Source organism: Lactuca saligna, chromosome 5, assembly GCF_052625555.1.
Source record: "Lactuca saligna cultivar CGN05327 chromosome 5, ASM5262555v1, whole genome shotgun sequence".
Taxonomy (NCBI): Eukaryota; Viridiplantae; Streptophyta; class Magnoliopsida; order Asterales; family Asteraceae; genus Lactuca; species Lactuca saligna.
This window is the reverse complement of record NC_136421.1, coordinates 302322405-302347401: the sequence shown is the minus strand read 5'-3', so window position 1 is coordinate 302347401 and position 24997 is coordinate 302322405. Positions and strand designations below refer to the sequence as shown.

The 24997-nt window shown below is 32.3% G+C and overlaps 3 protein-coding genes across 3 annotated transcripts; 1 reads left to right on the top strand and 2 right to left on the bottom strand.

Moving 5' to 3' along the window:
• The first annotated feature begins 1877 nt into the window (after nucleotides 1–1877).
• On the top strand, nucleotides 1878–3924 carry LOC145048412 (uncharacterized). Its single transcript, XM_078996886.1, has 5 exons — nucleotides 1878–2168; nucleotides 2673–2845; nucleotides 2924–3046; nucleotides 3146–3364; nucleotides 3451–3924. The coding sequence occupies exons 2-5, from the start codon at nucleotides 2687–2689 to the stop codon at nucleotides 3829–3831; spliced, it is 882 nt and encodes a 293-aa protein (XP_078853012.1). The 5' UTR covers nucleotides 1878–2168; nucleotides 2673–2686; the 3' UTR covers nucleotides 3832–3924.
• Nucleotides 3925–3943: 19 nt separating this feature from the next.
• On the bottom strand, nucleotides 3944–6422 carry LOC145048411 (uncharacterized). The gene is made up of 3 exons (XM_078996885.1): nucleotides 6290–6422; nucleotides 4494–6001; nucleotides 3944–4410 (listed from the first exon to the last, which is right to left on the bottom strand). The coding sequence occupies exons 2-3, from the start codon at nucleotides 5964–5966 to the stop codon at nucleotides 4333–4335; spliced, it is 1551 nt and encodes a 516-aa protein (XP_078853011.1). The 5' UTR covers nucleotides 5967–6001; nucleotides 6290–6422; the 3' UTR covers nucleotides 3944–4332.
• Nucleotides 6423–13656: 7234 nt separating this feature from the next.
• On the bottom strand, nucleotides 13657–15978 carry LOC145048410 (large ribosomal subunit protein uL18z-like). Its single transcript, XM_078996884.1, has 9 exons — nucleotides 15876–15978; nucleotides 15295–15364; nucleotides 15119–15210; nucleotides 14891–15017; nucleotides 14716–14795; nucleotides 14508–14624; nucleotides 14286–14420; nucleotides 14026–14195; nucleotides 13657–13940 (listed from the first exon to the last, which is right to left on the bottom strand). Exons 1-9 carry the CDS (start codon nucleotides 15876–15878, stop codon nucleotides 13820–13822), a joined length of 915 nt encoding a protein of 304 aa, XP_078853010.1. The 5' UTR covers nucleotides 15879–15978; the 3' UTR covers nucleotides 13657–13819.
• Nucleotides 15979–24997: the final 9019 nt, after the last annotated feature.

Here is a 24997-nt window from a genome sequence, read left to right as displayed (position 1 = left end):
GAAGGAAGAGCAATAGGTCGATACAACAAAAACGAAGTTTTTGCCAAATATCGAAGGAGTGGCCATTGGTACGCAAGAGTATAGGGCAAATAGAAGAGAAGTATACGATCGTGACATTCATCACACCCTTCATGCTGATTTGGTGGAACATGAAGAGTATTGACACAATGATTTGTTTGATGAATCATATATGTTCGTCGAGAGTGCGGATTCCGATGACAACGACGAGAATGATATTGATGAGAATGACGATGCCGATGATGTCGATGATGAGGACGACGATTCCAAATGACGTATTTTGGTTATTTAAAATTTGGATATTAATTATGTTTTCTAAGTTGTGTTTTTTTAAATATTTGTTGTTTTCTAGTTTTTTATTTATTTATTTATTTTTAATCTTGATTATTTTAATTTAATTTTTAATTAATGAAGTGATTTTTATTTTTAAGTAATATTTATGTTTGTTACTCATTTAATATATATCTTTACTATCTTATAAAAGAAATCTAACTATTTCTAAAAATAGATTGATTATAATAATAATATTTTTTTAAGACGTCCAAATGATGAAGCTGATAGTACAAGTAACCATTAATAAAATAATATTATATTTTAACCAATTTTTGAATTTAAATATTTATCATCAAATCTCCTTATATTTCTCAGCAATTTGATATGGTTCCCTCAAATCCCGGATTCATTCAAATTTTGAACCCTTTTAGATATCCTTAAATTTAGCATGTTGATTCAAATATCTCTCCAATCGCATATACCTCTTTGTTCCCTCCTCTGCTATAAAGTCCACCGTTCAGGAACAAAAAATGATTTCATCTCCCAAATAACACCATAGTTTGATTATTTTGTCTTCGACATGTACTTTCTTTTGTAACATAACATTTTTATAGAGGAAACATATCACCGAAAGAATTTACACGCCCCGCCGCTTTGTGCGGGTACACTGCTAGTATATATATATATATATATATATATATATATATATATATATATATATATATATATATATATATATATATATATATATGTTCAGGTTCATTTGAGACCATTATAATTTTGTGAGACCGTGAAACCAAATCTAAAAATAATTTTAAAATGCAAAATAAATGGAAAAATCCAAAAATTCTTTTTTTAAATATTATTTTCGGAACTTGAATTAACTAAAAAAAAATCTCGTTTTTTTTTTTTGAAAAATACGTGAAATATTCTAAATTGAATATTACACTGACATATTCTAAAAAATAATTTTAAAATGCAAAATAAATAGAAAAATCTAAAAATTCTTTTTTTAAATATTATTTTCGGAACTTGAATTAATTAAAAAAATAAAAAAAATTCTTTTTTTTTTGAAAAATACGTGAAATATTCTAAATAGAATATTACACTATACATATTCTAAAAATAATTTTAAAATGCAAAATAAATGGAAAAATCAAAAAATTCTTTTTTTAAATATTATTTTCGGAACTTGAATTAACTAAATTTTAAAAAAAAAATAAAAAAAATAAAAAAATACATCTCACGGTCTCACAAAATTAGACCGTCTTACATGAACCTAACCCTATATATATATATATATATATATATATATATATATATATATATATATATATATATATATATATATATATATATATATATATCAAAATCAATTATTTTTATTTAAAAAAGAGTGAAGAAAACTTACTGTACACCCTCGTTTTGTGAGGGAAAGAAAAATAAAGAAAATATGACACGACACATAAAAAGTAAGAGATGGCAGACATCCTCCGGATTAATTATTGAAATATTTTTTTGAAAAAAAAAAAAAAAAAACTTTTACCCTTAAAAAAAATTAAATATAAAATAAACTCATTTTGAAGACACCAAAAACCCTGGCCCCCCTTTTCCCCTCGCCCAAAACTCATCTCCCTCCGGGAACAATCAACGCATCCCTTTCAATAGCCTCACCCCCCGATCACCCTTCTCGTTTCCGGTGACGCAGCCGCACCGTCCTTGACTCCGGAAACGACGGTCACCATTCTCATAGCCACCCACTCCCTCTTCATCGCGGCCCTTTCCCGTCGTCGTCCCACTGGTTAAACGAGGCCCTCGATCTCAGTTCGGTTTCTCGTCTCGGCAACAACGCCTTACCCGCCCTTTCTCGATATCAGGTAGGTTTATCGTTTCCACTTCGATCAATTTCAGGGCTCAGTTTGTTAATTTCTTTTAGGGCTCAATTTTTATTATCTGTTGGAATAGCAGCTATCTTTATGAGAGCATATAGTCTATGGAAGTAGGGAATCCGTATCTGTATTTCTTTAAATCTATTTGAACTAGAATCATCCTTGAAATTTGCTCTCACTGTACTGCTTAAAACTTCGGATGTCGCCTTCATATGGAATAAGGGAGAACCAGATCTTGTACTGATGAGTTTCTTGAATCTACGATTGCCTTTGCACTGACAATGCTTTAAATGTTTTCATTTGTATATGTTTATGCTCATGTCACTGTGAAATACAGTCCTTTAAATTCCAAAATTGATCAATTGATAATGCTTTAAATTGTTTCAAGTGTTCTATAATCGTGAATCTCTCATATACTGTTATTCCAACTATTCTTGCCCTAATTGAGCTTAGACCCAAAAAACATTCCATGGTTTATCATTTCTGTTGCAGGAATAGGAAGTAAAATGAAGTACGGATTAAACCTAAGAGTCCAGTCCTCCCAACAAAAGAAGCAACCTACAAGACCTCCTCGCCCTCCAGCACCTGGTTTTGGTGATGATGATGAAGATGACATAGAGAGAGAAATTTCTAGACAAGCCAGCAAAAACAAGGCTCTCAAAGATGTAAGTCATCCAAGAAAACAAAATTACCATTTTGGCCTTTTTTCCTTTTCCTTTCATCTTATCATGTTTCTTGTGTAGGTAGAGGAGCAACATAAGAAAGCCCTAGAGGAAGATCCATCAGTGTTTGATTATGATGGTGTATACGATGAAATGAAGGAGAAAGCAGTGCGCCCCATTGCACAAGATCGACAGGAGAGAAAGGTATTATTATTATATAAATATTTATTTATTTTCACAAAGTTCACATGTTTTTGAGTCTTCTTTATGGAATATAATCTTTTATGTTTGTTACACTTACAGCCAAGGTATATACAAACATTGATAGATAAAGCAAAAGTGCGTGAGAGAGAACATGAGATAATATACGAGAGAAAGCTTGCTAAAGAGAGGACCAAAGAAGACCATCTTTTTGCAGATAAGGACAAATTTGTCACTGGGGCCTACAAAAGGAAACTTGCAGAGCAAGCAAAATGGTTGGAGGAAGAACGATTGCGTCAACTACGTGAGGAAAAAGAAGATGTAAGTTTTCCTTTTTTTTTGTTTGGATAAATAGCAACATAGTTTAATTTTTTCATAAGTAATCAATTAACATTTTGTTGTTACAGATCACTAAAAAGGGTGGTGATATGAGTGAGTTCTACTTCAATTTATCAAAAAATGTTGCTTTTGGAGCAGAAGGTAGTGAGTCAAGGAAGCCTGAGAAGCAGAGGTTGGAATCAAAGATTCCGAAAGAAGAAAATCGGGGTGAAAATGAAATATCTGTGGGGTCCAAGGAAGGATCTGAATCCATTGAAGCGAAAAAACCTGTTGTTGATACGCAAAATAAACAAGAAGTCTCTAATGATTCCCTGAAGGAAGAATCTGGAAAGGATGACATGGCAAGTCAACCTGCAACAACGGATCATCATAAAAGAAACCAGGATGCTTTGGCTGCTGCAAAAGAGCGGTTTCTTGCACGAAAGAAGACCAAAGTAAATGTAGATTAAGTGATATGTATGTTTTACAAGTGTGATTCCTTTTTCTAAATGTTATAAAGATTTTAGATTTCATCTTTATAAATGTTGTGTTTAGTTACATAATTCTAACTTGGTTGTTGGGTAAAAATAATAAATGTTGCTAATTTCTCATAAGACCATGTTTATCATCGACTGGTTACAACATGTTTTTTTTTATTAAAAACATTCTCTTTAATCCACATGTTCAACTTTATACCCATTTTTTCACTAATACAAAACAAGCTACAAGAATTGAAATCGCCTACAGATTTGGCCTCTGGAATCAAATGCACATCTCATATTCATTGTATCCCACCATGTTTGAGTAATAGAAATCATGGTGCTCTGAATGAATCCCTCCATTTCCGAGTAAGTTTTGTAGATACATACATGGATAGTAAGCTAGTTAAGTCATTCATTCCTAGCGGCTATAACAAGGGCATTTACGTCTTTTATACACACGAGAGCAAATCCTTCTTTTGTACCCTGAATTTATCCAATTGATCGGGAAAAAGCCCACTTCATCCAAGTAGAAAAACAATGCTTTGATAAGTGTTCTGGTAAGTCAACCTGCAAAATATCACAAATCATCAAAATGAATGATACATTAATGAAACATAATTTGACACGAATCTTTAGATAAATCAACTTACACTATTCCATGAAGTAGAATAATCATCAGTAGATAGCAACCAATAACTAGCCTTAGATTGGAACTCCATCCTGTTATATGAAAACCCCAAATCCAAAAGATCATCATTATCATCATAATCATAGCCATCAGCAAACAGAGACATTCTTCTTCTTTTCTTTCTGCTCTTTCCTTTCTTTCTACTCTTTGATCTAGAAGAAGTCCTTTTATCCGAATCAGAATCACTTTCATCCACTAACAATTTATTAGTATATAACAATTCGTGCTTCCCTGAGTGACGAAAACTTATTCCATTGCTATTAAACAAAGATTCCCAAGCTTCAGGAGGCCAGAATCCCTCAGATAAGAAACAATGAAGAGCCCAAGATTGCAACCCTAATAACTTTATCCAATTTAAGCTTTTGGTCTTTGAACATTCTTTAATTAGTGGGACAAAACCATCATGTGACAAACTGCAAATCTGTTGCACAACATCTTTTATTTTCATCTTTTCCTCTATGTGCTCGTTTTCTTGTAAAATCTGCATAAGTTGACGCCCTCGATTTATAACTGCATTTAATAAAAGTAGCTCACTAATCGAATCTGAACCACTGTATCTGAAAAGTATGGCATCCATATTCTGACATGTGTCACCATGATCTTTAGGTTTGAGGAACTTTTGAAGCAAATCAAGAAAACTACAGAGTTCTTTTTCATCAAGAACAATTAGAAGGTGGGAACATAAAGATGAGAAAGGCTCTTCTGCTAAAAAATCGTTAATCACTTCCCACATCTCCTTCATGTCTTGTTTGTACATTAAACCCACAAACATGTTTATGAAGAATTTCGTATCCATTAATAAAATCTCACCATTCTTTAAAGTATCAGAAAACTCATGAGATGACCAAAATTCAGGAACATTTTCAAGAAAATTGTCTACTGTTTGTTCAACATCAAGATCAAGAAAGTAATGAGGTTTTGTTGCAACCATAGCAGGGGATTGACCATGTTTGCCTTTCCATTCCAGCTCTTCCCAACAAATGTCACGATTCAAAAAGGCAAATTGGGATAATGCTTTGGCGCCATTTTTATGCTCCATATCACCACTTCCAGCAAAATTAGAGAACCAAAGAAGAATACGCCTTGGATTCCCTCTAAAGAAATCCTCCAGCATGTGGCTTTTCTTGGCTAAGATAGACCCTGCTTTTTTTGGATGTTTATCAAATATCATTTGCATAAGTTGAGCTGCTAGGTCTCTTTTCTGTGAGCTGGTTTTCAGTAAGGTCACAAACAGTTCACGTTTTTGCCGGGAAGATAGAGAATTTACCCCTGAAAGATCTTTGCAAAGCCAAAGTCGTGCCTCTGATCGACTTTGAGATGCAATCAATAAGCGGACTATGGAGTCTAGGTCATTCAAGAGAGATAATCTGTGTTGAAAAGAGTCATCACTTCCATCACAACTCCAGTCTGGTTCAGAAAGAAACAAATGAACCATTTTGTCACTTGTGGCGAATTTTCCTACCAAGCCACCTGTAGCAGATGAAAGAAACATAACTACATAAGCATAAGTAATAGAGGCAATCTTATTCCTGACGAGGCTCCTATAAATCCTAACAAATTCATCTAATTATTAGGTTAAATTGTGATCATTGAGTAGTAAACAAGTTTGATTAATCCGCTTCCGACCACACCTAAAATATATCTAGCATGATAATCTATGCATAAAATTAACAACACAAAGACGAAAGCACATAAAATTAACAAAATAATAACGCACATAAACTGAGAGAGAGATATATATAGAGAGAGAAGACGTACCAGAAATGGAGGAGCGTGTCGTCGCCGGGGACGATGAATAGTGAACGGTGAACGAGGATTCAGCTTTGAGCCCTAATTCCGATTTCGAGTTTTGGAGTTCGGTTATGATAAAATTTGATTTAAGACCTTTAAGTTTGTATTCTCGTCAAATATCACCCTCTTGCAGTCTTGCACCATTCAAATGCCTTCACTTGTGAGGTGGAAAAAAAGAAGTTAACTTATGTAAATATGAATACTGATAATAAATGACTAACGAGAGTAAGCCTATAAATCAATTTTCAAAAAAGAGCAAAAATAATCACGATTTTATGGACTATCATCTGTGAAAATCTAGATGTTTGTAATATTTTTTATTTAAATTACAAAAACTTTGTTAACGATATAACATGGGTTACGGGAAAAATTTTATTGGTCTACCCCGGTTCGTTTTCAACCATATATAAACCTTTTTTTTATTCATTCTTCATTTTTACACAACATTTTAGTTAATGAGCTACAAATTCTCGCTGAAAAAGATGTTTGGAAACAACAATGATCTATATCAGTAAGTTATTTAGCATTATCTAAATTTATTTATGTTTGTACGCTAAAATGAGACATCATTGCTATGTGTATGAGATTTTTGCATGTGGAAATGGATGTAAACAGGCCAATAGTTGCGAAAATGAATATTTTGGCACGTCATGACCTGAAGTTTATGACTTGTGAAAATCTACGTTTTAGTAGGACATCACCTGCGAAATCTAAAGATTATTTTCAATAATTTCGTGAATTTACGTTTGAGCAGGATGATCAACAAAACCTCTCATAAATTATATGAGTTTTAGACTCAACAAGTAATAAAATTTTCAAACAATGATCAATATTTTCATAATTTAAAATTATTGATAAGACTTATAATCTTTCAAAACTTATGCTAGAAGGTATAAACCAATGCTACATTATCACAACTTTTCTAAAGAATTTTACTTGAAACAATTTTGTTAAAAATAACAAAAATTTAATGCTTTAATGCAAGTCTTTTATAAAAAATTTACTAAATATATACAAAGAATAATAAAAATTCAAAGCATGATTTATAAATTCTAATGAAGCTTTTACTCAAATAAACTCGATAAACATATAACCAAAATCTCGAATAAATATTGAGACCGAAAATTGATTATCAAATAAACTCAACAAAACAGATATCTGAGATCTCGAATAAATACTAAGACTGAAAACTGAAACGTTGCGTAAAAGCAATAATCAATAACTCGAAATGAAAGTTACATGCCTTCCTATTCTGTTTCCGGGTTAACCTAGATAAAACTCCCAAGATGGAAGGAATGTATCCAACTCGTCAATATATCTTAATAACTTTTGAAACAAGGAAGAAACAAATTCTACATATTTTGGTATATTATACATCTATTTTACAACAAAAGGTATCATTACTGGTATACTTAGGGCCGGTCCAAAGTCCAAACATATATGGGGCCCGTGACAAAAAGAAAAAAATAGCTCCTCAAAGACAAATATAATAAAGATTAAAAAAAATATCATGTACTCTTTAATATAGACGTATTCAATTAACACTAAAAAGCAAACTAAGTTGTTTATCTTTTTAGCTAATTTGAGTTTCAACCAACTTTAGGCCCTAAAAATCATTTAGATAATATATATATATATATATATATATATATATATATATATATATATATATATATATATATATAAGTAAGTCAGCCAATAATTGCTTTACTCAAATTAACTCAGCAGTTGCATACGCCAAGGACCGATATTCCGCTTTAATGATAGATCGAGCCACTACCATCTATTTTCGGGAGGTCCAACTGACAAGATTTGGACCATGGAAGATCACGAAAACATATTGAGATCAGTTGTCATCTTTTTCAGAGATCCAAACACCAACCAAAAAAGCAAGAAGAGAGGTGTTGGTTGTAGGTTTGAAGTGTAAATAGTGATGAAGAGTTCCCTTGATATACCTTAAGATTCGTTTGGCAATTTTCCAATGAAGAACAATCAGAGAGTGCATGTATTGACAAACCTAATTCACTGCAAATGCAATGTCAGGTCTAGTAATGGTCGTATATTGTAGTGAGCTAACAACTTAATAGTAGAGGATTGGATCGGAAAAAGGGTCACCATCAAGAATAAGGTGAGAATGGTTGTCAGACGGTGTAGATATCAGAGTTGCATCAATTATATTGGTATGAGTAAGAATGTCATTGATGTAACCTGCTTGACTGAGAGTGATTTTGTTAGGGTTTCGTTTGATTTAAATGCAAAGGGACCAAGTCCCTAAGAGAAAAAACATCATTGAGGTAAGTAATGAACTTTTGAATAAGGGTGTCATGTGTACCTGTGATTATTAAATCATCAACATAAACCAAAATGTAAATGATGGTTGATGAGGATTGATGAACAAACAAGGATGTGTCAGATTGACATACCTAAAATCCTTGTTGGATGAGATAGGTTTTAAGTTTAGTAAACCAAGCACTTGGAGATTTCTTGAGACTGTAGATGGCTTTGTGAAAATGATAGACATGTATTAGTTTGGTTGGATCTTCAAACCTACGTGATTGTTTAATGTAGACAACTTCTGTTAATCACCATTTAAAAAAGCATTGTTGTTGACGAGTTGGTGCATACACCAGCCTTTGGAAATTGCCAAATATCGAAACAATAAGATTGTGGTAGGTTTTACAAATGGACTGAAAGTTTTGAAGTAATCAATACCCTCCTCTTAATTGTACCCTTGAGCCACTAGTTGTGCCTTGTGTCGTTCAGTATAACTATTTAATTTTTCATTTGATCCTATAAATCCATTGTAACCTACAAGATTAACATTGGGAGGACAAGAGATGAGCGACCATGTGTTATTCCTCATAAGAGCATTATATTCATTTTCCATTTCATCTTGCTAACATGGGTGCTGAATGGCTTGTTTCAAAGTGTGTGGCTTAATTACGTATGGGGAGGAAATAGTCAAGGAAAGAGCTTTCGGTTTTAGGGAGTCTGTGCAAGCTCGTGTAATCATGGGATGTTGATTATCTTCACTCGGATGATATTGAGTGTTGAGTGAAGGTTTTTTTGGCACGTGAGCTAATAGTAGAATTATGGTATGTGGGACCAGGAGAGGGAGAAGTGGAAGCAGAGTCGGATGATAATGTAGGTGTAGGGGAAAGTGAAAGTGGTATGTACGAATGAGAGGGTGAAAAAGGAATGGATAGGTCCATAACATTTTGTAAAATGTTGGAAGTATTAGGAGTACGATCAGATGATGATGAATTAGGAAATGGTGTGGCATCATATGGAAATATTTATTCATTAAAGACTACATGACGAGCAATATATATGCGTGAGGAAGGTTGATGGTAGCATAAGTAACCTTTATGAGAAGCACTATAGCCAATGAATAGACATGGTACTAACCTAAAGTCAATTTTATGATGGTTGTAAGGTCTAAGAAATGGATACAATATGCAGCCAAATGTCTTAAGAAAGCCATAATCTGGGATTTTAGAATAGAGTTTTTGATAGGGTGATTGATAATGAAGGACAGGGGAAATAGTACGATTATGTATATAAGTGACATTTTTGAATGCATGTTCCCAGAAAGAGTGGGGATGAGAAAAGCTTACAAGTAAAGTAAGGCATTTTTAACAATCACACGGTTTCGTCACTCAATAGCACCATTTTGTTCTTTTATATATGGACATGAGACACGATGAGAAATACCATGTTGGGTGAGATAAGTAGAAATATTACAATAATCTCCTCCCGGATCAGATTGTAAGCTTTTAATATTGGTTTGAAATTGAGTTTTAACCATTTGATGAAATTGCAAGAATAATGAAAAAACTTGAGAATTTTGTGACATAAAGTAAATCCACACAAACTTTGTGCAATCATCAATACACAAAACAAAGTATCAATTTCCATTGACTGAAAAATAAAGGGATGGTCCCCAAACATCCAAAAAAACTAAATCAAAAGGCTTTTTAGAAGCTACATGTGAAGTAGATGGCTCTTCCCATGTTGACACGAGTCACAAACATTGGTTTGATTTGATCCATAGAAGTACATAACACTCTTTTCTTCCATATTTGAAATTTTTTGTTGATTTATGTAGTTGGGGGAACAGTGGGAGGAGATACATTTCAAGTTTCGGTGGGGGGTTTTGGATTGAGGATAAAGGACTCCATGTCAAAGGTTTCTAGGGCAGAAATTATGGTTGAAACCCCAGAGATAGTAGTTTTCAGTCTCGATTTTGATGCGTATGGAAGGGATTGGGAAGGAGGAACTGGTTGCAAGACGAAGGATATGTTGATTGTTGGCCATCGGTGGGGAAGAGAAAAAAATAGGCTTTGGATACCACAATGACACAAAGAGTACAAAAGTAGTTTGCATGTATTGATTGTTAATTTACAACTGAGTACATGAAGGAATTTATAGAATGAAATACAACTAATTCCTAATTACAAGTTTTAGACTAGGTATTAATATTGACCAATAATTCTTGTACTCATACGTGTGCTTATGCTTTTAGAGCATCTCCAACCCACTCACATTTTACATTATTTCCTCCATTTCTTCTCTCATTCCTCTCCAACCCTACCACATTTATTCCCCAATTTTGGGGGAAATGAATAATATAACACTATATTTGGTGTTATAATATTCATTTCCCCCAGAATGGGAATGAACTTTTAATTATCGATTTTAGTCCATATTTTTATATATTTATGCATTTCTGGTTTTTATCTACTAACTGTAATTTAAATGTAATATTTAATACTTATAATATTGTGTTATATATTAAATTATATTAATTAGTTATAAATATAAAGTTTGTTTTTGTTTATCAAATTCATATTAAAATTTAAATACATATTGAAATTTTAAAACATGAAGATGTATTTTACAAAAACTTATAATTAAGTGTTATAAATATAATTTTATTTATTTAATATTATTGTAATGAAAAAATATAGATTATATATTTGTTAAAACCAAATGAATAGAAGGTATGTGTTTGGCAATTTATATAAGTTAGAATAATGGAATATACTTTTTATGGGTAAAAATGAGATAAACAATAGAGTATGGTTGGAGATGAAATACTATTTACTCCTATTTTTTACTCCATTTTTAGGGAAAAAAAAATAGAAGTGGGTTGAAGATGGTCTTATTAATATTTTTTTTTTCTTTATTTTTTAAACCTATAATGTATTAACTCAAATATATATTATGTGCTTAGTTGAATAGTTGATTATATTCATAAATATACATATAGTTGGTTAGATGCATGCAAAATATTACTTGCAGCTATATGTATATCTCTATCAAAATCATATAACATATAGCTTATAAAATATTTGTCAATAAATTACAAAATCAATAACTGAACACCTTCATTATTAGATATATAACAGGATATTATTTTACAACTTTAAATTTAATAATCCATAACTAATGTAATAAAATATACGTGGACAATTATTGTCGAAAATGTAGGTATTACAACTCCATCTCCCTTAAAATAAATTTTGTTTTTGAAAGCAGACTCAATAACTAAAGGTAAGGTTTCATCGTCTCATTATCGGGATCAATTTCATATTAGTGCCTTCCTCGTGCTTCTTTATTCATTGACAACACAATGCAAGGTTGTTAAAATCGCAATCATGATCGTATGATTGTATGATTTTACAATCCTACATAGGTAATTGATATCGATCATATGCGATTCGTTTTTAGTAAACTGAGAATAGGATCGTAGGATGGGATATGAACCCAAGAAAACAATTTTTGAACCACTTATTGTTAAATGATGTATTGGATATGTATTTTTTATGTTTTCAACTATTTATTGTTAATTGATTGGTCAACTAATTGACCAAAATATGCTTTTTTTAATGATGTAAAATGTTTTGGTAGAATTTTACAATCACGGTCTTGCAAAACACAAAATAATCATATATATATATATATATATATATATATATATATATATATATATATATATATATATATATATATATATATATATATATATGATGTTGATCTTGACAACCTTAACACAAGGAACCAAACAAATGATGAGGACCATTAATTATCTTCTTTTTATATCTATTTTATTTTTATATAAATTCCAAAAATATTACGAAGATACAAAAATGTATTTTCTCTTTATACCTTTTTTCTATAAACATGTTTCTTTATAAAATTTAACCAATTAAAAGTGTAGACTATGTTTCGTATAGCCTAAAATCATTTATTGTTATTTTAAGTATCTCGGAACCTTTACAAATATCCGGGTTTAATGGAATGATTTAGTTTATCCTTACTTTTGGGAAGTTAAAATCCCATAGATACATATCAAGTTTTCTAACTATTATGTGAAAATACAATCCACAAATGAGGTGTGATACAATGATATGAAACTATTATAGTTTTATGAAACATATGAAGTTTTTTTACTATTATGCTAAAATACAATCTACAAATGAGGTGTGATACAATGATAGGAAATTATTATAGTTTTATGTTATATATATTGAGGTTTGATATTAGTGGAAGATATTAGGTGAAGCTTTTTGAAGTGTGATACATCCATATAAATAGAAACATATAAAAATAAGTGGATTGTATTTTTTGAAGTGTGATACATCCATAACTTATAACTCTTCTACCCTTCAAGTTGTCAGCCATATAAAATAGAAACAAATTATTACCTTTTGGTTTTTAGAAGAGTATCCATAGTTTTTTTATAATTTATAAAAGTGGAGTAATCTCTAATGCAAACTTTTTATTTTTTGATAAGTTATACAAAAATATAATGCAACATATAAAAATAATCATTATAGAAGCCAAAATGAAACAAAGAAGCACAAAACAAACACAAAAATCCAACACTATCCAATTCAATTCGGTCCATTCTGGTTCAATTCAACCGGTTTTTTACCAAAACCGGTTAGTTCAATCCAGACAGAAAATCATTATAAAACCGATCCAAATTAAATTGTTGTCCCCTCCGGAACTCGGTTCAACTAAAACAATGGATAAGAATAATCAGAAGATTCGTAAACGTTATACAAAAAAAATGTTTTGTTCAGTCCAAATAATAGGTTCGGTCCGGTTTTCAGTTATTACCCAAATAAACCAAATAACATATTAGGTTTATGCGTGCTTTAGTTATGTTTGGAGAAATCGTTTAAAATAAAAACTACATAATGTTTATTCGGCAATGACATCAGCAAAAAAAAATTGGTTTAAAAGAAAGAGAACAAAAAATTTATAACTTATAACAATAGATATAAATGATAGAAAAAAAATTAAAAGCCAACAAAGGACGGATATAACGAACAAGAAAAAACATACTTGATGTCTCCAAAACAAAAATACTACCACCATTTCAAAAGCAACAAAAACAAGTTCAACATCCCTCAAAATGCTGCTAAACATACTTCTTGTATCTGAATCTAAACAAAACAAATTAAACATCAAAATTCAAACCCTCTTTCACTCGTCATCCTCTTCCTCATCATCCTCATCATTAGCTCCCGCAGCAGCATTCAAAGCATTCAACCTCTCAATAAGCTTCTGCTTCCTCTCACTATAAGTAAGCTTCTTCAGGTTGTATCTACAAACACCCAAAAAAAAACAATCACATAACAACTTTTTTTCAATCCAAAACCCACAGTCAATATAAGAAACTGAAAAACTACCTCTTGTGTTCCTTAGGTGGCTGCTTTGCAATTTTCTTGGGTGTGGGGTCCGCACGAATAGCAGCATGAACCTTTTTGTAAAGCTCCTCAATGTTATCTGGCTCAACTCCAGCCTTAATGTATTCAGAGAAATGAGTCTGATACTTTTCTGGTTCATCTTCAATTAAAGTCTACAAAATTTTACAAAGTTGAAAACTTGTCAAATTGATATAAGAATAAAAAGGGATTTTTATGAGTGTGATGTAATAAATTAAACTCACATTCATGTAAGAAGCAACATGTCCTCCATAAATGTACTTGCGATGAACATCAGCATCAAGGGATTTGCCATCTTTATTGAATCCAGCAAACCTCTTTTCACTGTGGGGAATGTCAAGTCCACCATCAAGAGCTCCCTGAAACAAAATCAGATTAAACATTTTATTTTTTTATTTTTTTAATTATTACAAAATATAAAACAAGTTGAAATGTAAGATTAACACCTTAAGAGCACCAAAAACACGGTTTCCAGTTGTTGTCCTGAGAAGACCAACATCCAAAAGAGCTCTGAATGGCCTCCTGCTTTCAGCTGGCTCAACTGAAAAATCTTCACCAGTAGCCTGAAAATAAAATCATTTTTCACAACTTATTCAAAATATAATAAATAAAAATAAATAAATTTAAGAAAAGGTGTGAATACTTGTTACATACCTCAATGTTACCCTGGTATTCTTCGTCCATTTCAAGCTTTTTCAAAACTCGACGAGCCAAAAGAAGCCCAGTGCAATAAGCTATATGAAAATATTGTAAAGAATAAGTGAGTCAGCTTTTATAAAATATAAGATAAATATGAAACTAGAAAAAAGTTACAATAAAAAAGGTAAACCTGCAGCGTAGTTTGTAAGCCCAACTTTGAGTCCATAATGGGGAAGCTCATGAGCATATGCTGATGCAAGAATCATATCACCAGCAATGCTTGCGGATATGATTTGTGCAATTATATCCTTGTTAGTCTAATAGCATTGTTAAGAATAAACATTGGATTTTCAACTGTGAATGAAATTCAGATTCTTTGAAGCATAAAGAAAGGATTTAATAAACTGAAAAAGGATACAAATCGCACAACATATCTATATTTTGGGGTGTTGTACTTGTTTTTGTCCTGATTGATGAGACGAATTCTAGCACGGTAATCAGTCTTACCCTCTGCATCAATAAAGCAAAGCTAGTTTAAAACGATGAACAGATTACATGATATAAAAAAACAACAAATTGCATTGAAATTCGTACCTCTCCTTCTCTTGAACTTGACTTGAAACCTCTTGAAGTAGGAACGAGACTTTTGTGACTTGACAAAAACCTTGGGAAATAATAGCAAATGATGAAAAAGTTAGCGAACAGATTACATAAAAAAATATTTTAAACCTCTTGCAGATCTAGCGAGTAACTGCTGTAGAAAAATGAGCAACGATGAAATACCAAATAATGTTTTTTCAGTATCATGAAATCTAAAGCTGCCAACTAAACTCATAAACACGCGTAAAGCTATATATCACAACCGAGAAACCCTAAGCGTTTATATTGTACAAAAGGAGAAGAATCTAGCTGAATAATATCAACAGTACACAACCGAATACCTCAAAAAACACATGCGTCATGTATAGAAGAATAAACACACAGTGAAAAGAATTAACAATCTATGCTCAAACCTAAAATACAAAGACCGGTAACTAAAACCAATTCGAGCTAACTTAACATCACCAATGGCAACAAATAAAACCCAAAATAGAACGCCGTTTCATATGAGCAAATCATCACTGATTCAGTAAACAACATTGATTTGGAACAAGAAGATGGATTGATAGCATTACCATGGCTAACCCTCGATCAGCTTCGCAGGAGGCGGGAGGGGGTAGAGATTACAGAGGCAGCAGAAAGAAACGTATGAAGGCGTTCATATAGCAAAAACCCTAGGGTCCTTTAGGATTGGTATTGGGCCGTGAACTGGTCTTTAAGTTTTTTAGCTTGGCCCATGTACATTATAACACATAACGATGCTAGATCCGGCCTGTTAAACTACACTCAAATTAGCTTTGGATAAATTTGGATTGGCTTACATTTAGCATGATATAATATAATTCAAAAAAAATCGTTAAATATATAAGTAGAATAATTAGGAATAATTAAGAATAAAAGTATGTTGCTTCAAATTAATATTACTAATATCGTTTTTATTATGTGAAAAAAATAAAGGACATATCTATTTGATGGAATACAAAATGAAAAATAGTTAAGTATTTTCTATTATAGTATGTGAAAATTTATGTCAAAATTATTATAGTTTTGCAGCACACTAGCCCAAAGTTGCTAGCTTATAATCTATATTAATTTTCAAACTTTTTAGGTATCAGTTTTTAATTAAAAAATAGCTTATAAATTAGTGTTTTTTTATAGATTTGGTGTTGATTATAGCTTCAAATTTTGGGTTGTTTTGGTTTCAAATTTCAGAAAATCGGCATTGATTCATTTGGGTTAGGATTTTAGATTCTGATTTTAGTCTTAGTCTTCAAATTATCGTTCTAGTATCAGATTTGGGGGTTATAGGAGTTGTCGATGGTGGCTACAGGAGGGGCCGGTGGTGATCTTAGTAGGTGTTAGAGACAGGGGCGGAACACAAACATTAAAACTAGGGGGCCGAATCCAACTTTCAAGATGAAACCATATAGAAAGTAAACAATATTTAATGGAAATAAAAAGAAAAATTATAACCTTAAGAACTAGTTACTAGTACCAATCATAGCAAACATTGACAACATAAAGTAATATCATTATTAATCTGTTTAATACAACCCTATTACTTTAGAAAGAGCATGCTCATGTTATTTGGTAGACCACCAAAGTCACATTTCTGGATAACACTACAAAGGACAAACAAATGATCAGAAGAGACTAAGCACAAACAACCACAAGAATATATACAAGCATTCAGTGCAAAAGTAACAACAATCATTGTGTATATGAGACTATCCAATCATCTTTATTAGTTACTTTCAAGATATTTATATGTGAAAGAAAGCATGAAGAAAGCCCAAATAATGGAACTCATTAAACCAAACACAGCAATTTAATTGAATTAGACTTATGAAGCTCATTATTCATCTAGTAACTAATAAGACACCTTTAATCTCATAATAAGAATACAATGATCATGATTAATGAAAAACACAGATTAAGAGGCATAATGATATTCGGCATCTCGGGTAACAAATAATAGAGTAATTCTCATTACACATCATCTACCGACTACAATTCTTGAAACCACTTTTCCATTGTTTTGGGGACTTAAAGGATTTTAATGATTTAATCATATATTTAGCTTAAACTAATAGAAAGCGATGCTAACTTGAATTAGATTCAAGAAACTAAAAGGAACAAAAAGTATAATATAATTACCTCAAAAGATCAGCCTTCGTTACAACTGGGATTCTAGGATGACTAAGGAGCGATGACCCTGGATGTCAGCAACGATGCGTAAGGTAGGCAACTAATTTAATGATTATTGATTGATAAATTGATTTTCGAATCTCAATTCCCGTTCATATTCAAGTCTAAATGTTATGAGTAGGAAATCTAATTTCAAATCCAAAGTCAATGTCAACATTGTAAAATGCAAATGAATTTGTATCAAAATTGGTTGTGCGAAACCCTAATGATCTGATTACAAATACAAAAAATCAAAACTCTATAAAATAAAAGAATTAAAGAGGAGAATGAGAAACAGAATCATACATATTAATTAGGGTGGATTGCCATAAAACCGAAGTGATTTAGCAATAGTAATGACTGGATTGTGTGGCCATGTGGTGTTATTCCGAATACAATGTGATCAAACATAAGTTTATGTCTTTAGAAAAATCGTTGAAGCAAAGCAGGTTTGGGTATGAATAAGCACATTGACTCGATAACAGAAACGTTTTTGTAGATATCCGTCGAAGGAGCCCAAACATTGGGGAGGCCACAACCTCAACTGTCGTAAGTGATCTGCTGCTTCATCCATAACCCTTGAGTATGTCGTACTTGGAAGGGTAAAAAGCGGAGGGGCCATGGCCCCCTCTGGCCCCTTAAAGCATCCGCCCCTGATCAGAGGTGGTAACAGGTGGTGGTTACAAGAATTGAGTAAGAGGAGGGAATATGACAATGGAGTGTCGAGGTCCACCATTTTTATATCTTTTTATTTTTTAAAATAATAAACAAACTAAAATGAAACAAACATTAAATATGGAAATCCATTATAGTCATTTCAAGCTAGATAGTGACGAAACGTACATGTTTTAAACATATTACGGACGGTTCGAGTTAATTTTTTAAAATATGGACTAAACATGTTTTTGATGGGTTTTGGTCATAAGACATCCTATGTGCTCATACAAACCCTAATGCTTGGATATAGGTTTCTCTATTGTGCATGCTTTGAATCCAAGACTATAAACCCTAATTATAGTATATGAAATCGATATTAACATATGAATGGGTTTAAGAACATACCTTGATTTTTATATAGCAATAACAATCCTAATTCCACCTTGAATTGACTTTGGAATGCTTAGAGTCACAAGTGTCACTCCTCTAATGGCTTACAAACACCAAGAGCAAATGGAGAAGGTATAAAGAGAGAAGAGAGAGGTTAGAATTCATCCTTAGGACTTCTTGGGAACAAGTACACGAATTCTAAGGCCTTAGGGTCTTTATATAGGTGTAGAGATAGGGTTTCAGTCATTATCCTTATCTAGTTGCTTATCCACAGAGCAACCATAAGATAAGCCTTGAAAACCCTTATCCTTTATCTTTTGGATGATTTCAAGGATCCTTATCTCCTTGAATTCGTTCAACCCATATTTAGGATAACCATTACCATATTTTGTAACTATCACATAATTACAATTCAACCCCTCTAGTTTAATTAATTACACTTGATCACAAAATTAATTCCTAATTAATTATTGACCAATATTAATTAAACAAATATGATTTGTCCTTTAATATATTATTCTTATAACATATTAATAAATCATAATAACCTATCTCTCTTTATTTATTTCTCCAATCAAGTTGCTTTGGTGAAGGCAACCCAAAAGGACCATGCACCATCGGGTCAAGTACATACCAAAATAGTTATGGACTTAGACACTAATCCAACAGTCTCCCACTTTGATAAGTCTAATAACTATTCTGCATATGACTTCAGATCATGATCTGCAATCGTAGCTTTCCAAAGCCGTTGTCAACTCTGATCCTATCAGATACGCGTGTCCTTAGATAAGGGATCATATATTCCTCCATTCTAGATATCGTATGAGATATGATTTCAAATCATTCTCTTTGTACTACTTCTCGATTCCCGATTTATGACGACAGACTAATTGAACAAATCAAATTAGCCCTAGCCCGACCGAGCATTTACGTTTGTCATCACTAAACCATCGAGGGGCCCAAAAGATATCGCTTTTATCCTTCTTTGGATAAAAGGAACGGATAAACTTTTATACAATGCTTGCTTGCACTCACTAACCAAATCACACACAACAATATGTTCTATAACACCAAGTTACTAGTGTGTTTTCATATTATCAATGTGCAACCGATTAGCAAGATACAACTCACACATCTCGGTTTCAAGAATATAAGATGTTATCGTCTCACCAATCACTCGTGATACAATTCATGGAGTGATCCAAGTGAGTGTGGGTTTAATCCAATGCTCAAATTCATATTTATAAGCACTCATGAATGTTGCAGCAAACATTTGCTTATGTCTAATACTCTTTTAGACAATCCACACACCAATTCACGACAGTCTTCATTCATATCTACTTCCAACATATGAACGACTGTGGCCCGTTTGAATAATTCGATTATTCTTAATAAACTCAATTATTCTGGAAGTCAAAACATGCAAAGTGAAACACAAGAATAATACTAATCCCATATGGCCTCAACCCTTTGAGCATAAATAAAACACGTTTTATTTATCACCATATCGATTACTCATTATTTGTCGTTTCGGGTAATCAACTTCTTACTTGAATTATTACACTTGTCCCATGCTCCTAGCATGCACACAATGTTTACATATGGTTATTACTTCTGTGAAATAGACAAATTGAACACATTTCCAATCATTCTCATTTTACAACTCCAAATCCATTTTCTTAAGTGTAAGAATATCAAATTCTTGTTACTTATAGAATATACTAGATTCTAACACTTTATGCAACAATCCTTTTGTAATGTCACTGCACCAAAGTCTCAAAGACTATTGCCAATGATATTACAAAGTCCTCTAACGTAGATTGTTACAAGACAATTCCTTAGATATGATGTCTCTCACTCAAAGTACATTACTTTGAACATCCTTTTGCATAAAAGTTTCTAATCTAGACATAGATTTTCAATATTTACTTCCTAATATGAACACACTTCCATATTTTCCTCATGACAACTCATTCTTAATAGAATCTTTTCTATTTGTAATGATGTCGATATGGTCTATCCAATATGGAAACACTTCCATATTTTCCAATACTATACTTCCAACTACTCACAAGCGACCAATCCTCGTCGAACTTTGGATTGTCCTTTGATAGTTGTTTAATTATTTTAGTCAAAACCAATTCTAGTCCCTTTTTCCCTCTAAATGCGCTAGACATTTGGAAAATTTTAGAATGGTCAAACATTAAAGCATTTGCAATCGATCCTATACCCGAAGCGTATGGGACACGACGCATAATGTTTTATTTGCTATGTTCTCAAAATTCGAATTGTGAAGAGGAATGCCGTAATCATAATCGAAATTTTAAGAACACACTATGTACCTTTGACTAAATTTATCAACATTTCTCAACCTAATCATTTAGATTTGAAATGAAGCATAATATTCTCTCCCTTAATTATAGCAAAACAACTTTACAACCCTTACGACTTTGCAAGGTATAACTCTTGTTTTTCTATAATTAATATTGCCAACTTGCAATATTTTCTATAATAATCATACAATCATGACTTTTATGCTCCCACTATCATGATGATTACTATAAAACATAACACTTATGCTCCCACTAGCTTCGACATGTATTCATAAACATCTTAACTTTCAGAGAGACAATACCTATTGAATTTCTTAAGTCCATGTTTCTAATACTTAGTGGTTTGATAATCTTTTATCAAGGCTTCTTGAACTTATACACCTTTGCCTTTAGATAGTTCATATGTGTGTCTCAACAATTAAGACTAATTGCCAAACCTCACAATTCAAATTATGGAAAGGGATACCGTAACCATGATCGAATTCGAGAATGCAATTTTACAATCATTATCTTCTTAAAATCTTTCTTAGTGACAGCATTTCCTCACAATCATTTTCATGAAGGAGGAAATCTTATGACACTTAGATTTAAATGGTGTATTTGTTCCTATCCATGTGAATTTGTTAAAACCAAAGTTTACGACAAATTCAAACTCATATGGACCGAGCCTTTTTTTAATCTTGATTTCTTGCCTTATGGTAGCACAGCTGTCCACCACATCTTCCAAGTAGTTAAGCATCTCACCCTTTTCCTATCAATTTACCTTTCATTGATCAAGGTGCTTTGCCTTTTATGCGTTCAAAATGAGTACTCATAGGACTCACATGCATAATTAACTCAATTGGAACAGCACATAATCAAAATATCGTCAACACGATAGGTTGTAAAACTCAACTCGTGTGCTAGTGATGATCGATAAGGTTTATTTGATTTGTTCTTGAAACTTTTCAAGACCATTAAGACTCCCACTGACTCCTTGACATATAAGATTCTCTTGTCAATAAACATTTGTTGACAACCAAATATTCAAGAGTTAGTGTAGCTTTTATCAAAACACTTCATAAATTGGTCCAAGTTGGTCTTTGTCTTATTCAAGACATCACAACTTTCCACATTTTATGAATGTTATAAACCTTTAATACTTTTCACTCATTGCCACAATCTTAACTTTAAGACTTGTTATTGGAACGAAGTATGATATACTTCTTGATTTAACCATTTCCTCAATCCTTGCTTCCTCTTCTTAAACATACAATTGTACTAAGACTTACTTAGAGGATCAATTGAGACATGGTTCTTAATCATTAAGACCCATTATAAAGCATAAAATCTACTCTCCCTTCTTCTTAGAATGGAGAAACTTTTATCTTTCTACCGACTTGATTCTTCTTGTTCGTTCTACTATTGATCTAAACCCTTTAATCAATTCAAAATTACACTTAATCTTGTAAGTGTAATCATATTTACTAAGCCATTAGTAAATCATGACAAATATCTTTGTTACTCTTATGGTGAACTTGATCAACACACAACTTTGTGTACTCGATCTCCTAGTCCTTCACTTGACACTTTGTCAACGAATTTGTCTAATTTCCAAATATGAAATTTCTCATTCACCATGCAACCAAGTTGCGTGATTCCAAATTTCAGTCCAATTGAAACTTTGGGCGATGAGAAACTCTCCCTATTTGGTAAATTCTTGACTTTCCATAACACAATAAGAAACAAATCCATTATTGCTAATAATTTTAACATCAATTTTTCATACACGCCATTGTAAGGATAAATAAATAAAATTTAAAATCAAAATTTATTTTATTGCGGAAAAATTTGTCCTTACAATGCAACTCATTGAAAAACTTATGTTAATACATGTTTCTTAGCAATCTAATTCTAACTCTAAGTAGTAGCTCAAGAATCTAATCTTCGAGTAACCTGATCGAAATCCATTCCTTCACGGTTAGATTCTGCTCACTTCTTCCCTTAAGCTTCTTTTCTTTTCTTCGATCCTTCAAAACATCAATTGTAATCTTATCACATTATGTATTCAGAATCTAGAATGAAGCTTAAAAGAGTTAGTCAATGGATTTTACCTAAATTAGATCCATACATTTCGACTCTCCCATCTCTTAGATCTCTTAGGTAAATAGGGCAGTTTCGTCTCCAATGCCCCTTCTCTTGGCAATAAAAGCAAATTGACTCTTTTTGGAATAGGACATGGAACTACTCCAGACATCGCCTTTCTCTTGTGATCAAACTTTTCGATCATTGCATGTCTTTCATTGCCATTGTCTATATCCATAGAGGTCTAGAAGGCAGATTCACCAATCAACTTTGCTTTTCTATTACGCCAAACCATTGCTGATTCAGCAGCAATAAGCATATAGGTGAGATCTATAAGGGTCACGTCGTGGTTTATCATATAGTACTCTCTTGCGAACTCACTATATGAGTTAGGAAGTGACTGAAGAACCCAATCAACAGCCATTTCCTCACAGACAACGGATCCCAACATTCTTAACCTATCAATATGTGACTTCATCCCTAGGACGTGTGCACACACCGACTTTCCTTCTTTATGTTCACTTGCCAAAAGGGCTTGAGTGATCTTGAACTTTTCAAGCCTTTGAATTTGTGGGTTAGGGAGAATAATTGGAGGAGGAGGAGGAAGTGAAGCATGATTTCTTGTTCCTCGATCGAATCGTGGAATATCATCTTCATGTGGAATGCTTGTTCCACGGGATTTGGGAAGACCATAGTTGTCGAACTTTGACATCTACAAAACGGGAGAAAAACGAATTCAAGTTAGTTGATAGATTGAGTCCTTAGTAAATCACCCAAATGAAATACTAAGGCTAGGACCTAACACAATACGCTACAACCTAGAAAAGGGATGCCGTAATCTAGTTGCAGAATGTTTGAAGGTAAATGAATGACGATTCACCAATTTCCACCATGAAAAACGAAAAAGAAATTTAAATTTTAAATCTATGAAAACTCCTAGATCCTTTGAGATTCATTGAACTTTCAATGGCATGTTTAAATCTCGATATGCCCCTCTTGTTTGTGATTGGGATGCCGAGGATCACAAAGTGGGTGTGAATAACCATGCAAACTTACATGGTGCCCTCACATGTTACAATCACCCATTCGATGTGCCGGTAAACCATACACGCTCCACCGAACTATGACAAACATTGAGTCACCCTTTGCAACCTTTGCTTAGAACCATTTAGTGTACCGGTAAACCACACACGCTCCACTAACGTCTTCGCAAGGGCACAAAGTGTAATTTCATGGAATTGCATCAATTCACTTTTGCCTAAGTAACTAAGATTGGGAATTAGAAAAACATTTAGTTACTTTGTATTTCATTATACTTATAATGGAAGGTTTTGTCCTATCCTACCCGTTCGGCTAACGACCCTCCACTAGTCAAGAGTGCGGTGGGTAAGAGTGGATACCCATTCAATCGTCATTTTATAGGCAATTTCCTTAAACACCCTTTATAGACCAGCTTCGTGAATGAGGCCTACTAACGGTAAGACTGACTTTTACTCATACATATATATATATATATATATATATATATATATATATATATATATATATATATATATATATAATGTTAGACTTTTAATGTTATATATATAATATAGGGTGCATTTCATACTTTTAAAATACTATGTGGTCAAATTTAATAATTATACATTTAATTCAATTAAATTGCAAACCAAAACTTTTATGGATTTATTAAATATCTTTTAATTATACACCTTAATTAATTAATAAAACCATAAGGGTGTGATTTGAACTTTTCAAAACAATACTAGGGTTTTAGAATTTAACACTCCTAATTAAACCTTTTTAATCAACTTTTAAATTCCAAAACTTGAGGGCAAGTTTTGAAACATTTCAAAACAATTTAGTTTTAATCTATCTTAAAATTTCGGATTTATGACATTTAAATTAAAATTTTAAATATTAAAACTCTTGATTTAATAATTATCTTGAATTAGACTATTAATTTAATTATTAAATCATAAGGGATTATCTAAATAATGAGTATAATTACCATTTATACATTTAAGTTATCCTAATCCCTTAAATATCTATATACATTTCGAAAA

Excerpts from the sequence above, each read along its gene's own strand:
- LOC145048412 (XM_078996886.1), top strand. The coding sequence starts at position 2,687 with ATGAAGTACGGATTAAACCTAAGAGTCCAGTCCTCCCAACAAAAGAAG. Across the intron at positions 2,846-2,923 it reads AAAACAAGGCTCTCAAAGAT|GTAGAGGAGCAACATAAGAA; the intron begins GTAAGTCATCCA and ends TTTCTTGTGTAG. Across the intron at positions 3,047-3,145 it reads AAGATCGACAGGAGAGAAAG|CCAAGGTATATACAAACATT; the intron begins GTATTATTATTA and ends TTACACTTACAG.
- LOC145048411 (XM_078996885.1), bottom strand. The coding sequence starts at position 5,966 with ATGGTTCATTTGTTTCTTTCTGAACCAGACTGGAGTTGTGATGGAAGT. Across the intron at positions 4,411-4,493 it reads ATTCTACTTCATGGAATAGT|GTTGACTTACCAGAACACTT; the intron begins GTAAGTTGATTT and ends GATATTTTGCAG.
- LOC145048410 (XM_078996884.1), bottom strand. Across the intron at positions 15,018-15,118 it reads ATAGATATGTTGTGCGATTT|ACTAACAAGGATATAATTGC; the intron begins GTATCCTTTTTC and ends CAATGCTATTAG. Across the intron at positions 14,625-14,715 it reads AATACCAGGGTAACATTGAG|GCTACTGGTGAAGATTTTTC; the intron begins GTATGTAACAAG and ends TTTTATTTTCAG.